The 15,000-nt window shown below is 38.1% G+C and overlaps 1 protein-coding gene across 1 annotated transcript in view; it reads left to right on the plus strand.

The window, feature by feature from the left end:
* Positions 1-15,000, plus strand: part of LOC122812137 (shiftless antiviral inhibitor of ribosomal frameshifting protein homolog) — a 773,241-nt gene that overhangs the window by 221,934 nt on the left and 536,307 nt on the right. The window contains exon 2 of the mRNA XM_044084441.1: positions 3,547-3,691. Coding sequence (XP_043940376.1) covers positions 3,547-3,691 — 145 coding nt within the window. The remainder of the gene's footprint in view (positions 1-3,546; positions 3,692-15,000) is intronic.

The following is a 15,000-nucleotide window of genomic DNA, read 5'->3' on the forward strand; positions in this document are numbered from 1 at the left end:
ATCTAGGACACTTGCTCGAAAAAGCAAGTGTCCGAATCCATATATACCGATCACAGTTTAGCAAAAGTGCTTTAATCGAAAAAGCGCTTCCGTTAAACTGTGAAAAAACAAAAAAACAAAATCACTAATTAAATGTTTTTGCAGGAGGGCTTCATCCCCCTGCACCCCCTACACCCCCTCTACTTAAATATTTTGGAGCTGGATTTGGAGTCGGCTACTTTTACAGTGTGGGTTCTGTCAGTAAGTCATTTAGCAACCCATTTGGTGATGTAGGGATTAATGCCCAGCTTAGTAAGTTTATCTATGTTTCCAGAATGGGGGATGGTGTCAAAGGCCTTGGCAAGGCCTAGATAGGCTGTGTGGACCACCTTACTCTTGTGTATGGGTACATATGGGTCTACTACACATGATCAAAATTTAATTTGACTGAGACCATATCAAACTTTCAAAATACTGAAAACTCACTTGACTGAAACCTTAACAATGCTAAATTTCAGCATAGTAGTGGCAGCGTGTATACTACTGTAAGGTAAGTAAAAGGTATATGCCCTTTCCCCACTGTAGTGCGATCATGGAGCTAGTATATATCGTTAGGGGGGTGCCCCCCACCTAGTTTGGTTTTGTATCATCCAGTTTCTGTTAAGAGGGTACGTAAGTAGTTTTTAAGTTCTGCAAAGGGTTAGTTATTGGTGTTGCAAGTGTTCATGTCTATAGTTTACAATTTAGTGTGTTGAAATTTACCATAGTTAAGGTTTCAGTCTTATGAGTTTCAGTCTAGTGAATTTTCAGTATTCTGAAATTTCGATGTTATGGTCTCAGTCAAATGAATCGATCATATGTGTGTGTGTGTGTGTAGATATATATATATATATATATATATATATATATATATATATATATATATATATATATATATATATATATATATATATATATATATATATATATATACACATACACACACACACACAGTGGATATAAAAGGTTTACACACCCCTGCTAAAATGCCTGTTTTTTTTGTGATATAAAAAAATGAGTTACTGAAAAAATACCAGCACAAAACTCAGTATATATCAACAACAAAACTACAGCAACACTAAGGTAAAACTTAAGTGTTTTAATACATATCAAACAATTCAATAATCCAGGTTTCAGCCTAACATGGCTTTCTTCAGTGGAACAAGAAAAGTACAAACAGGAAATGATGCAGAAATGCAGGTTTAAATAAGGTCCATAGACCAATGAGGTGCTTCCTAAGGATTTTAGTCATGCCCATAATACTGCCTGAAAGAAAAACTAGAAGGAAAAATACAAACTAGAAAATAAATAATAACAAGTAAAAAATAGATGATCCAAATAGCAAATATGGTAATAAAACATAAGTATGATAACACACACAAAAAATAATTTCAAAACTTTTCCCACCTTTAATGTGACCTATAACCTGTATAATTCAATTGAAAAATAAAACTGTTAGGGGAAAAATATAAAAAATAAAAAATGTACAATAAGCTGGTTGCATAAGTGTGCACACCCTTAAACTAATACTTTGTAACCACAATAAATCATTTCAAAACTTTTCTCACCTTTAATGTGACCTATAACCTATATAATTCAATTGAAAAACAAACAAATCTGTTAGGGGAAAAAGTATAAAAAATAAAAAACATCCAATAAGCTGGTTGCATAAGTGTGCACACCCTTAAACTAATACTTTGTTAAAGCACCTTTTGATTAAATTACTTTAATTACAGTTAATGTGGTCTCATTTTTTATATCACAAAAACCTGGCATTTTAACAGGGGTGTGCAAACTTTTTATATCCACTGTGTGTGTGTGTGTGTGTGTGTGTGTGTGTGTGTGTGTGTGTAAGAAAAATTGGTATTCGTTTTCATGTTTGACCAATGTTTTTCATCTGGTTCAGCCTTCATGAATTATTCGATGAGACATAGATAATATTTTTATGTCAGTCTGTCAATGTGCTGCATTTCTGCTCACTGTAACAAAGTCCGCTTAGTACAATAATGTTAGGCGCACTCCTTGAGGCAAACAAGTTGTTTACAGGATCATAGTATCATAAGAAGTTACTAGACTATTGGCCCTTAAGTCCTTTACAACCCTGGCTATGTTATACCCTTGTTCCCTTATGGATCCAGATATATAGTCTATGTTTGCATGTGAATCTAAATCAGCACTGGCTGCCCTTGTCTAAGAGGGATATAGGTGAAACCCCTAGTGTAAATTTATGGTTTCCCATCCAAATGTCCAGGTTACACTTAAGAGTCATTGAGGAGCTCTGTTTTACATGAATGGGGAGTTTGTTCCAGAGCAGTGGCAACCTCTGGGAAACATGTCTGTCTCTCCAGCATGTCCTGTTAATATTGTAGGCTAGGTTAAGATTCGTAGAGCGAGTGAATTTCGTCCCATTGAATTTGTGGATGTGCAGCAGCTTCATCAAGGCAGGGTCTGACACTGCTCCGTAGGCCAGGCACAAGTCACCTCTAAGCAGTCTATACAATACTAAGTAAAGTGATAGAGCCTTCAGTCTGTCAATGTAGGTCATGTACAGACTCCACTCCCCAAGGAATTTGGTGTGCTATGGCCATTTTTGGATTCATCCCTGTGTATTTTACCACATAATACTTAGTAAGCAGTCATGGCATACGGAAGAGTTCAGAATTGATTTGTCATATTATGATAAATGGGTTTAAATTTTTGCTGAATATAGCACATCTGACATGCAAATCTACTTTGCATACCTTCTCAACAAAAAAGACAAATGTAAAACTTGTTGGTAAAAGTTGATTTGTAAAGACTTAATTTTAATAGTTTACTTGTAATTTTTTCTCAAAATAGTAAATAATTACATCAAAAATTAATTTCTATGATATAATTGTTCTGAAAAGAATACAGACACACATATTACTAATACAATTGAAATATTGGGACTTGCATTCTTGAGTTCTGAAATACAAAAAAAAAAAACAAGAAACAAAAAGCTGTTTGAAAATACAGGAGAAGAGCAAGTATCAAAAATCATTCTTCTGCTTTAAATTTTTTTTTTGCAGGGGTTAGGCACTCCCCCCAAATTAATATAAATCAGCTGATCAAACATGCTGGCAGTTGTTTTGTGCAAAATCATGATACAGTGCGGATTGTGGAACTTCCCCTTTCTCCACTGAAGTGCAATCTTGGAGCTGGCATATATATAATTAGCAGGGAATGTGGGGGTTCAGCCCTCCACATGAGGGGTGCAGGCTGACTTGCTCCCCTACAAAAAACAAGATTTGCTCTTTTCACTTTTTTTAGTCATCTGCTGATTGACAAGTTGTACTCGATCATTTGCCATTATGAATGACACTTAGGCAAACTGTACCTTATCCTAACTGACATGTCTTTAGATAGACATAGCCTTATGCAGGGTATTTTCCTTAAAATATACAAAATATTACACAATATTATAATTTATCCTGCTGTTATTATTTACTGATTCAAGTGATTTATGCATTTATTCCTATCATTTAGTCTGATTTATGTTATTTACAGTTTGAGAAAAGTGTGCGAAGACTAAGGGAAAAGCTTCATGGGAAAGTAATTTCAGTCAATGAAGCACACAACCTCATGTCACGCTATGACAACGATTATGACTGGGTGGCTAGAACAATCATCGTAGTGAGTGAGAACAATCCAGGTAAACCGCATTATTTATTTATTTATTTATTTAAAGATCTGTTAGGCAAAAGTGCATGTTTTCATGTGTAGATTTTGTAATCATTTCCACAAATGAATCAGTTAATCAAATCCAAAGATATATTAGTGTGCAGCCCCCATAATCTTAGTTTCTGATATAGTGCCGTATGTATTTAAAGATTCCTACATACTTTATACCTTTGTTCACTACATCTATCTATCTATCTATCTATCTATCTATCTATCTATCTATCTATCTGTCTGTCTGTCTGTCTCTCTCTCTCTCTCTATTTATATCTGTCTGTTTAAACATGAGTGTATTGATAAATCTTGAATTACCCCTTGTCCACCTTATTCATGAGTGCTCCCCTAAGTGTGCTCCTTCCCTTAATCCCAGCCCAAAACATTATCTTATGAAAAACACTTTCCTCCTAACATTACTATTGTTACAAACGACACTCAAACACCTACACATCCATACACCACACTGACACACAACACTGAAACTATTCCCTTATCTAGGCCTTACCTAACTCTATCCTGCAAACACTCGCACACATATTCCCACCCATAATACAAAAACTTTTGCTACATCAAAAAGTTCTGGCATCAAAACAAAATCCTGCTTACCTTAATACAAAGCACATCCCATACTCAGTAGTATCACTTTGACATTAGCAAATTTGGCAAACTGTGCACTTGACAAAAGTAATGTTCTATGTAAAAATGAATTTAAGCAGGGGGTGTAAGGGGTGTAGGGGGGCTTGTCCCCTTTGAAAAAAAAAATATTTTCTTTTATTTCAATGAAGTGTCATACACCCATTGTATTACATATTTCTTATATGTGTGTATATATATATATATATATATATATATATATATATATATATATATATATATATACATACATATAAATAAATATATATATATATATATATACATATAATGTATATAGACACATATATGTTACACATATACATACACACACACACACACACACACACACACACACACACACACACACACACACACACACACACACACACACACACACACACTTATACACACAGGCTTAGCAAGGTACAATTGGGGATATATGTGTACATACCAGCAACTGAAACCACAGTATGCTGAGTTCTGATGAAAGGCAAAGCTGTGATCTCATGCCACATTGTATGAAACTTGGGATAATGCAAAAGAAAAATGCAGGTGGTAGTGCGAGCTGTCACCCTTATTGGCAGGAATCCAATATGTGCACCAAAGGAAAAATAGTATAGGAAGTGGTAAGGAGAAGTGAATTGAAGCTCAGTAAGCTGGACACCATATCAATTCATTAAAAGGGTTGGGAAGGGGAGTATAAGAAAGCAGGGGAATTGGGTTTAGCAAGCAGAGGAGGCACACAATAGGAACACTGTAAGAAGGAGAGCTAAAGTATGTTTTTTGGCAGATAAAGGACCTCATTTCATGTATGTATTAAAAAGAAAAAAGGTTGGGAAGAAAGGAATAATAGGGAGAAATGGAGGGTGAGGTAGACAGTGGGGGCACACAGAGACACATGGGAGACCACAGAAAATAGGAGCAGATATGGGCACACAAAGGTGAGAGAGGCACTGGAAAATAGACTATACATATACAAAAAATGAAAGGGTAGCAAATGGCCACATATTTGCTGGGATACAGACATCTGGCTAACTGCTGACTACCCTAGTGGTATATGGCTGGGACTCAGTAAGTAGTGATACATGGTCCAGGTAGCTGGTACCAGGGGCCACACTCACCCCTGGTTGGTTGATGGCATTGTACAGCCAGTCCAGAGAATTGGATACTTGCTGCAGGAGAGGTTGCTGGTTGGCAACCCAGTGGGTTAACACACAGTCAGCCTCTCGTACTCACTCCATTTCCAGCACAGCCAAGGTAAGTGAATGGTGCAGGATGCCTACATAAGATGGACCAGAACCCTGACCAGAAAAGGCCTCCCATGTGCTGATCAGCCTCAGCCACATTCTTGGCTGGGGTGGCAGCAGACCACAACTGATATGCCTGCAGTTGTGGTGGACCATGGGGACCTGCAGAAGGAAGACAAAATGGTAAACTTTACATCCATGATAAGGACCCATAGTTGAAACAGCAGATGTACGGCAGGAAAGAATACTGATGTCACTAACCTTGCCGATTCTGAAGGTCATGCTGCTGTCCGTGACATCTCTTAGCATTCTATGCATGTTCTGTCTGTGATGAAAGACAAAAGGTATAGACAAGCCGTCATTTAACATATAACATACACATATGAGAAAATGTGAATGACAGTGCAACAGTATAGGGCCTCACATGTTTGCAAGCAGAAGCTGGAAGTGATTTTCACAGCCTAACACGGAAGTATAGCAGCATGTGCAAGCCCTCCTGCTCTGCCTTACTTACTAACCCTAACCCTGCCACAAACCAAATGTTACGTTACCTTAGAAAAACCAATCCCATAACACTATGACTACACAAGACTGCTTAGAGATATACCACACACAAAAACACACATGTACAACACTAAATCTAATCCTTACCTGACCCTAACTCTAATTTATCCCACAAATACTCCCATAAACACTCCTATTAGCTAACCCTTTACCTTGCCCTTTCTCTAACTCTAAATCACACACACTCATAGACACAAACTTCTAACCCTTAATGCCAACACTATTGGTGCATCAAAAAGTTTTGGCATTAAAAAGTAAAACCCACACTTACCTGCAAACACTAGCATTACCTTTCCACATAATCATTCAATGACTAACTATGCAGTTGACATAAAGCACAGTCAAGAAACTAAAACCATCCTGCACAGATTCAACAAACTGCCAAAACATCAATCTAAAATGTAATATATACATAGACACAATCCATACTCACTGTTACTTTGCTTCAGTTTGTGCCACAATGCATTTTAAAACAACAAAATATTACACGAAGGAAATTAAAAAGTTACATAGGATAATAGTCCAATGGTATTCTCAATTTTAGGACAGTAGCATACAAGCACATTTTTAGAAATAATTTGTTATGGTTTCTTTAAATTTATGGCAACCACAAGCTTATTTCTGTAAGCCAAAGTGCATCTTCTTCAGCCTCTCCATGATTCTTGCTACCGGAATGTTCCTTCTGAATGTTGCAGTTAACACTTTTTCTGCCAGGTGTTTTAGCTGGGACTTGTATAGCTCTCTATCCAAGCATCTGGAATCTAACTTACTGCACGACTTCCTAATATGTAGCTCAAGGCAGGCTGATTCCAATAGGTTATGTAGGAAGCTGTCCTCCTTCTGAGCTTGCCTTTTTCCAGAGAACTCTTCATTTACATTCAGTAACTTGTCTCCTGGGAAACACCACTCCATTTGCTTTGTACACTGCAAAGTAATACTGATGGTTGCTGGGTTCCTGTCTGTGTATATATACTGAGACATATTTTAAAGTCACAGAGAGCACCCTGGCAATGCAGGGCTATAATGTCTTCTATGCATTTAGACCAGCTACTGCACAAAAAGGGACAAAAGGTGGATGTATCTCAATTCACAGCAAAAACAAATGCACCACAAAGCTGGTTAAGCAGTATGACTCAAGCTCCGCCACAGGAGCGGCCTTAGGTCAACTGGTGCCCTAGGCAAAAGGGCTCCACGGCGCCCCCCACCACACCACCCAGTGCCCCCATCCTGATCTACCTACATCAAATAAATACTGGAAAAGTGCCCCTGATAAGGTGGCACCCTAGGCAGCTGCCTAGTTGGCCTATACACTTCACCATAAGCTAAGTCCCTTACCATACATTTGTGAGCCACAGACTCCCCTCTGTGACCCAGGAAATCCATACCATGTACTTAAATGAACTTGAGTTACTTTCTATTCATCCCAAGACCATACATATGGGTGACTTCAACTACTCTGCTGTAAACTGGGAATCATACACCCCCTCAAACCTGCAGGCACAATGATTCCTGGACTTTGTGAGCATGAATGCCCTGGACCAAATAGTCCATACTTCCAGGGACACCAACAACCTTGACCTAGTCGTCATCAACATGAGGGAATGTTGAATCCCCCCCCCCCCCACCAGGTGTAGTGTGTTCACTGGTCAGGTCAGACCATAAAACTGTCTCCTTTGAAATAAAAATAAAAACCGAGAAGCCAGGTAATCCTATAATTCTAGGAATTATTCCAAGGCAAACTTCCTACTTTTAGGTGACACCCTGGCAAAATTATAAGCCCCTGGGAATACTGCTGTATATATGTGTACAGCTGCACAGAGTCAGCAGTACCTATGCAAAATAAGCATAGGACAAACTCAAAAAACAAGCCACCCTGGTGAAATCCCAGCATCAGCTGGTTGTATTACAAATGGAGGAAAGTCATGACCATAAATATGAACTGCAATGGCCAGCGATGGAAGAACGCCCACATCAAACTAAAACAACTCAAGAGACTAATGAAATCTACAAAGCCAAATTTGAGGTAAAAGTAGCCTTCCTGACTAAAGACAACCATAAGTCATTCTTCAGCTATGTCTGTAACCTCAAAGGCAATACACAACAATGTGCTAAACTAATTGTAAATGGAGACAACTTTACTGAGACAGAGGAGAGCAAATCTGCTGTCCAATCTGTTCAGCTCTTATTTTACCCCACTTTCTTCCCCAGACATCTCTCAAGAAGTACCCCCATCCATAGGTCCCCCAACTATCCCTGTAGTAAGTGGTTTGATTCCTTCAGCCTTTATGCACCTGTTGTGTGAAACTCACCAAATCACTTAACCAGACAGTCCTCAGGGGCAACTAGGAATTTGAGCTAGGCTACCCAATGTTCTCATGAACTGCAAGCCTAGTAACTACCTATGAAGCATTATATGCTTAGATTATCATAAAACAATTTTTACCTTAAAGTGATTGGGTCATGATTGTGGGTTAAGTGCTACAATGCATTTGCATTGATCTAGTTTTCTATTTATCTGAGTAATTTTTTTTTCAGAAACTTTTTATTAAACCATGGCCCAACAAAATTTAGTTTAGTTCATCCTAATCTCAGAACAGGCAGAGAGAGCACTCCGTCCATAGTCTTTAATCGACGTACCTTTGTGCATGTACAGAAGTGCACCCATTAAAGTCTCTGGACTCATCTCATACTTTCTATACCACGATGTCACTGAAGTTCAAGTTTACTTTATGTTCAGTGACATGTTCATAGTGAAAACTGCCATAGAAGGTTTTTCCACCAGCAGAAACAGCTGCCAAACACATTCACCAATGCTGTGAATATGTTGTTCGGCACTTCATGCACTACCTGAAGTAGTGCAAAGTTAAGAAATTATTTACAACTAAATCACTTAACTTCTAATCCCTGCACATCTGATCATCCCTCATACCTACTATTACATACAACATAGCAACAGATCACTTAAACCTCTCTTCTCTCAGACAGCTCATAAAACCCTTCTTTACTCTGTCTGCTTCACTGCTGATCAATCCTTACTCTTACTGGTACTTTGATACATACTGACGCTTAAGCATTTCTCTATTTTCAGTCCCTCTCTACTAATACTTCTCCCTCTCTCATCACCACCCCCCATCAGTCACTGCTAATGTGTCTCTGACTTAAGGTCCTTGTTTCATAGGTGTTTACTAGACTAACAGCCCTAACAGGCCTTTTTAAACTTGGCCATGTTTTCCCTTCTGTAAATGTCAGGATAAATTACCCAGTGGCATCTGGCTGGGTTGAGGAGGCAGAATATTTAGAAGCTACTTCTGTCCAACAAGGGCAAATGTGCTAATCAGTGGGCAAATTTCTGATTCCCCATCCATTGGTCAAGTTGTGTTTGAAATGGGTCAAGGATGAACTCCACTCCACATGGATTTGAAGCCTGTAGGGGTAGATTCTGAGACACATATACATCTCTCCAACATGTTATATACATGTTCCAAATGAGGTTTAAGTCACTTGACTGGGTATTTCTAATGCTATTAGACTTCCGAATGTGTGAGTTCATCAGTACTGGATCAGATGATGCCTTTTAAGCCAGGCACAGATCACCTTTCAATAGTTTGAATGAGACTGAGTATAGAAATAAGTCTTTGAGATAGTCTCCATATTCCACATATTTCATGTGGTTAATGCCTTATTTTGTTTTTATGACAAACCTCTGTGGGCATTCCAGCTGTTACACATGCCTGGTCAGGCCATAACAAATTGAGCATTGTACTCAATGACTGGTGTAATGAGGGATGAATACAGTGGGACAGTGACATACTTGGACCTAGATGCCATGCAGTTGCTTATAAGTTGCTCAATAGAGAATGATTTCCTTACAACAGTAGACACATAATGATCAAAGGCCAAGCCCTGTCCACATATGTTTTTAAGTCTATAAACACTGGGTCTACTGTCAGGGATGTATTTTCTGTGTGGTAATTCCCTGGGGTGGCAGACTTTTCAAAAGATAATGTTATACATTTGTTGGCATTCAGTTTAGATTGGGTCTGGCATCAATTATTAGTTTGTGACAAGCCCTCTTGGAGATAATAGTGTTCCTGGGGGATTCTGTGATTGGAGTTATCTTGCAATTGTCAACAAACCTGGTCAGCCAGAGACCTTTGACATTAATTTTGACTTCTGAAAAGTAGGAGTGGCCCCAGCACTGAGTTCGGAGGTACTCCATTAGTGAATGATCTTTTTGTGGAGGTAGCATCCGCTATACTGACTTCACGTGTCCCATCTATGAAACAAGTGATTATCCAGCATGTGACCTAGGGGTTTACTCGTAGTTTCATGAGTTTGTTAATGATGTCTGAATAGTTTGGCCAGGTCATGATAGGCAGAGTGTACTATTTTGCCCTCGTCCAGTGTCTGCAGATTTCCTTTGTCTTTGTTTATAATATCAATGATAATTCTTTTCATGGCTGCACATATGAGACTAGTCAGACAAGTTTTGCAGTTAACTGGTTCAGTAGATGGCTTGCCCTTGTGCAGCGGGATAACCGTTGCAGTCCTCCATTTACTAGGTATGAAGCTAGTTAGAAGAGTATGGTTGAACAGTGATTTTATTTTATTTTTTTAACAAAAAACATCTTTGTTAAATTATGTATGACACAGACAATATTTCATTTATATAAATGAAAAACAAACATTGACAACACTTAGTTGGAAATATTTTGCATCGCAGACACCATTGAAACAATGGTTGCAAATATTATTGTTGAACAGTGATTTTTAAAGGGCTCAATAAGTTGTATTTCATGCTATTCATGATGCATCCTGCAATATTATCTGGGCTTATAGATGCAGTATGTTTTGCCTTGGAGGGAACATTGAGGACTTATTTACTATTGATAGCTGTGGGGGGTATGTTTGAGGGTATCTCTTGAGAGGTATTGGTGGTAATGAGGGGTGAAACTGGAGCTAACTTTATCAGCCTACTAGTTTGCTATACCCACAGGTTCCATGCAGGTAGTTCCATTTACAATTAGTACAGCAAACTGTTGTGTAATACCTTTGAGGTTGTGGACATAGCTGAAGAAAGCCTTATGGTTGTCTTGTGCCTGCAAGGCTATTTTTACTTCAAATTTGGCTGTGATGGACTTGATAAATTCAACGAGAGGTTTCTTGCCTTTCTGTGCATTGAACATCCTAGTTTCGGCCATGGTTTTCTTAGTTTTCTTCAACAATTTACTGACGATGGAATTCCACCAGGGTGGCTTGTTCTTTGAGTTAGTCCTGTGTTTATTTTAGGTGGGTAGAGCTGCTTCAGTGCAGCTATTTATATGATGGGTTAGGGTCTTGGTGAACAATGGTTTGTGAGGGCTTGACAATTTGCCAGGGTATCACTCAGTAGTATGAGGTTTGTTTTAGAATAATTCCTAAATATTTGAGGCTTAGGTGGGGTCACATGTTTTAGTTCATTTCAAAAGCTTTATGGTCTAACCTGACAAGTGAGAACATTACATTAGTGAGTGCAAAGTTCCCCCATGTTTATGAAGATTAGGTTGAGGATGCTGGTGCCACTAATGGTTGTATGGACAAGCTTGTCCAGCACATTTTTGCTGTCCATGTCTAGGAATCTCTGGGCCTGTGTATTGGAAAATGTCTATGTTTCATAGCTTATAGTGAGGTAGTTAAAGTCACCAAGGTGTATAGTGCTGGGTTTAATGCAGAGTGACTCTACTTCATCTAGGTATATGGGATGAGTGTCCTGGGTTATAGAAGGATACCTATAGCTTGCAATCATATGGAACGAGAGTTTGGCTATGGAAAAGCTCTAGATTCCTACTTATGTTAGTAACAGCACAATCAATGCTGCCTATATTTTCTTTTCTCCATATATACCTTTTTCTAGCTCAGCTCTCTAATTCTTTCCTCTTCTGTAAAGCTGTCCCCTGTCTTTACCCACTCTCTTCTTTTTCAGGCATCTGCCCAACCTGCCCTTTCTGTTTTCATTGTTATTATTTTCATTTTTATTAATTTGTTAACGGGGTAATCCACTAGACACATGTCTGTTTTCAGGAGTAAGACAAGAACACTATGTGGCTGACTGACTTGCTTGGGGATGCACAGCAGGTAAATGGAGGCTGAGAGGATCAAACCTGGACTGGTTGATGACGTTTGTTAGCAGCTCATTGTCTTAATCCTCTGTGTTAAACTGCCCTACACACCAATTAACCTCCAGCTATGATTTGGTGATAAAAGTGAGAACTTAAGTGCATAATCCTAGTCTTTAGAAGGAAACAAAAATTACTGAGGACAGGATCATTAGGCAGTTGTTTCATTCTTCTCTCCTACTAAATTTATTTCCTTTCACTCCCTACTCGGGCAGGAGGGTCCATATCATTTGATCTAAAATACATTTGTCTGAAAGATTTTCAAAACTTTTTTTTGAAGATGCAAACCTCCTTTATCCCTACATGCAAGCATGATTTCTCATATACCACACTTATTGTATTAACATAACCTCTCTATTCTCTTCTTGCCTTTGTTCTTTTATATTCCACTGAGTTTTCTTTTTTGCCATATGTCCCATTCACATTACTACTGTATATTTTCTCATCTTTCTGACTTTAAATATACCTCTTCCTTTTGACTACTTATCCATTCCCTTCCCAAGCATTCTCCTGGTTAAGCAATGCACAGCTTTTCCTCAAACCAACCTCACAGAGTTATCCATGTCTTTGTAAATGTTTTGCCTCCTCTCAGACCTAATCTTTTCTTATTGTCATCACTGGCAAATATAATTACACATATAATGCTACAAAAATTCAAATTCATTTGCGTCCAAACTTTGATATTCATTAATTAAGTTATACATTTCTGGTGAAACTGAAACTAATACTGGACCAGCTTTTGATTCTCTGTTTATTGCCCCTGTTCCATTCTTTAACCCTGCCCCTACTCCTATCCATCTTTCATTTTTACACATAATTTGTAGAGGTATCCTATGTAATTCTAAAACCCTTGAAGCCTGGATTGTTCAGAAAAATCCTGATGTAATATCCATTTCAAAATCTAGCTAGATGAAGGCGATTTTATTACATTTTATGTATAGCAAATAACCTCCTAGACCATGTAAATTACCATCCTGGACTTAAAACAAGTAGGGCATCCCAGTGTGATTTAAAGAAACCCTGTTTCTATCATGTACCCACCTCATCTACTACTGAAACTGATCTCAATTAGATTAGCCCCAAAATATGTCACTTGGGGGTCATTCCTAACCCCTATCCAGTCTCCATATTATATTTAATGCCCTGTTTGAAACATCCAGTCTCTAGATAAATAAAACAATCTTCATCCCTTTTGATGACCTTAATCTAAATTGTCTCAGCCAGCTACAAATTAACACCAAAGCCGCCTCTGATTCTCTACAAGAGGTCCTTGTTGCCGACTGTTATGATATACGTTTGCACATTAATATTCTTCCAGTTACTCTGATTACTATCTTTTCATCTGTTGCTGATCCTCTAAAAACCCACACAATAACAATATTCATCCATTGCCATACCTTCTTCTATTTCAGTGATAATCACCTTCATTGCACTGTGAGGTAAATTAGTTCGCTATGTACAGCATGTCAGACCCTTCTGAAGTATCACAGATTTTGGTGTAGACGTACACAGATGTTCACTCGATTTTTACTCTCGCTATTATGCTGTAGTTACTACACTAATTTTAGCCTTGAATTGGAAGTTCTACTAAAAATTGGCATTCACCTTACTGTTAAAAGAGGTAGATTTGAGTGATTAGCAGGGTATGCAGTACAGGGTATTTTCAAAGTGGTGGGGGCACACCCCTGAACCAAGGCCTTAATCTACCACTGCTTTCTCAGTTATTTACTTTTTTCTAAGTCTGCCTTTTATTCTTTCCATAATTTCCTTTTTCCCGTTAAAATGTCACCTTTACTGAAAGCACTCTCCATGGATCAGAAATAACTAAAAAAAAAATGATGAGAATATGAGACTGACATTGAGGCATGTGAAAAAGTACAAAAATAACTACTCCTACCATGTTCAATCAAGAAATAGCAAAATCTGCTAAGTGCAAAACAGCTATGTTACACTTCCAAAAAACTCCAAGCTTTACTGAAGTTAAAAATGTTGAGGAGCTCTAGTATCAATACTGGCACCACACCGCAAGATTCTACTAATTTGTTATTCTCTTCAAAACAGTGTGTCACCTTACTTTGTACCTCTCAGCTGTACAGATTTTCACAGAATGTAGTGATCTCTACTTCATATTTTTGTCTGTTCCTTATAAAATTTGAGGTTTTCTGGGAAAGCATTGGGGATTGAAGTGACCAAATAATGACAGGCATTTGAGTTGCAAACTTCATATCCTTCAGAAAATGCAGGCTAAGACAAAACCTGTTGTTCTAGCAATTTCCTGAGTTTGTAACAGCAGTATTTAAAATCTGTCCCTACTTTGGGCCTTCATCCACCCACTATTTTTTGCTTAGTCCTGATTTTTTACACTAAGAGGTTGAGAGGTATGCAACATTTTATCATTTAGTTTTGAATAATCTATTCTCATACTTTTTATCCTTTATTTGTACCCCCATTGTACAGATCTTCACTCTACCTTTCACTTCATACAAATCGACATTAGTGCTACCTACTTTTTGTTCTCTGAAATCTCCAATAAATGCCTAATTTAAATACTTAAAAACTCAGCATCTACTCTGCCCTCCTTACACACATCTAAAACCTGTCATTATAGTCAGTGTTCATCCATGAAGAGTGGAAATCTCACTACCCAAACATCTAAACCCATCAAAACTAGAAGAGTTCAGCCCTGC

This window comes from Protopterus annectens, chromosome 9.part0, assembly GCF_019279795.1.
Source record: "Protopterus annectens isolate FY-2018-M chromosome 9.part0, PAN1.0, whole genome shotgun sequence".
Taxonomy (NCBI): domain Eukaryota; kingdom Metazoa; phylum Chordata; order Ceratodontiformes; family Protopteridae; genus Protopterus; species Protopterus annectens.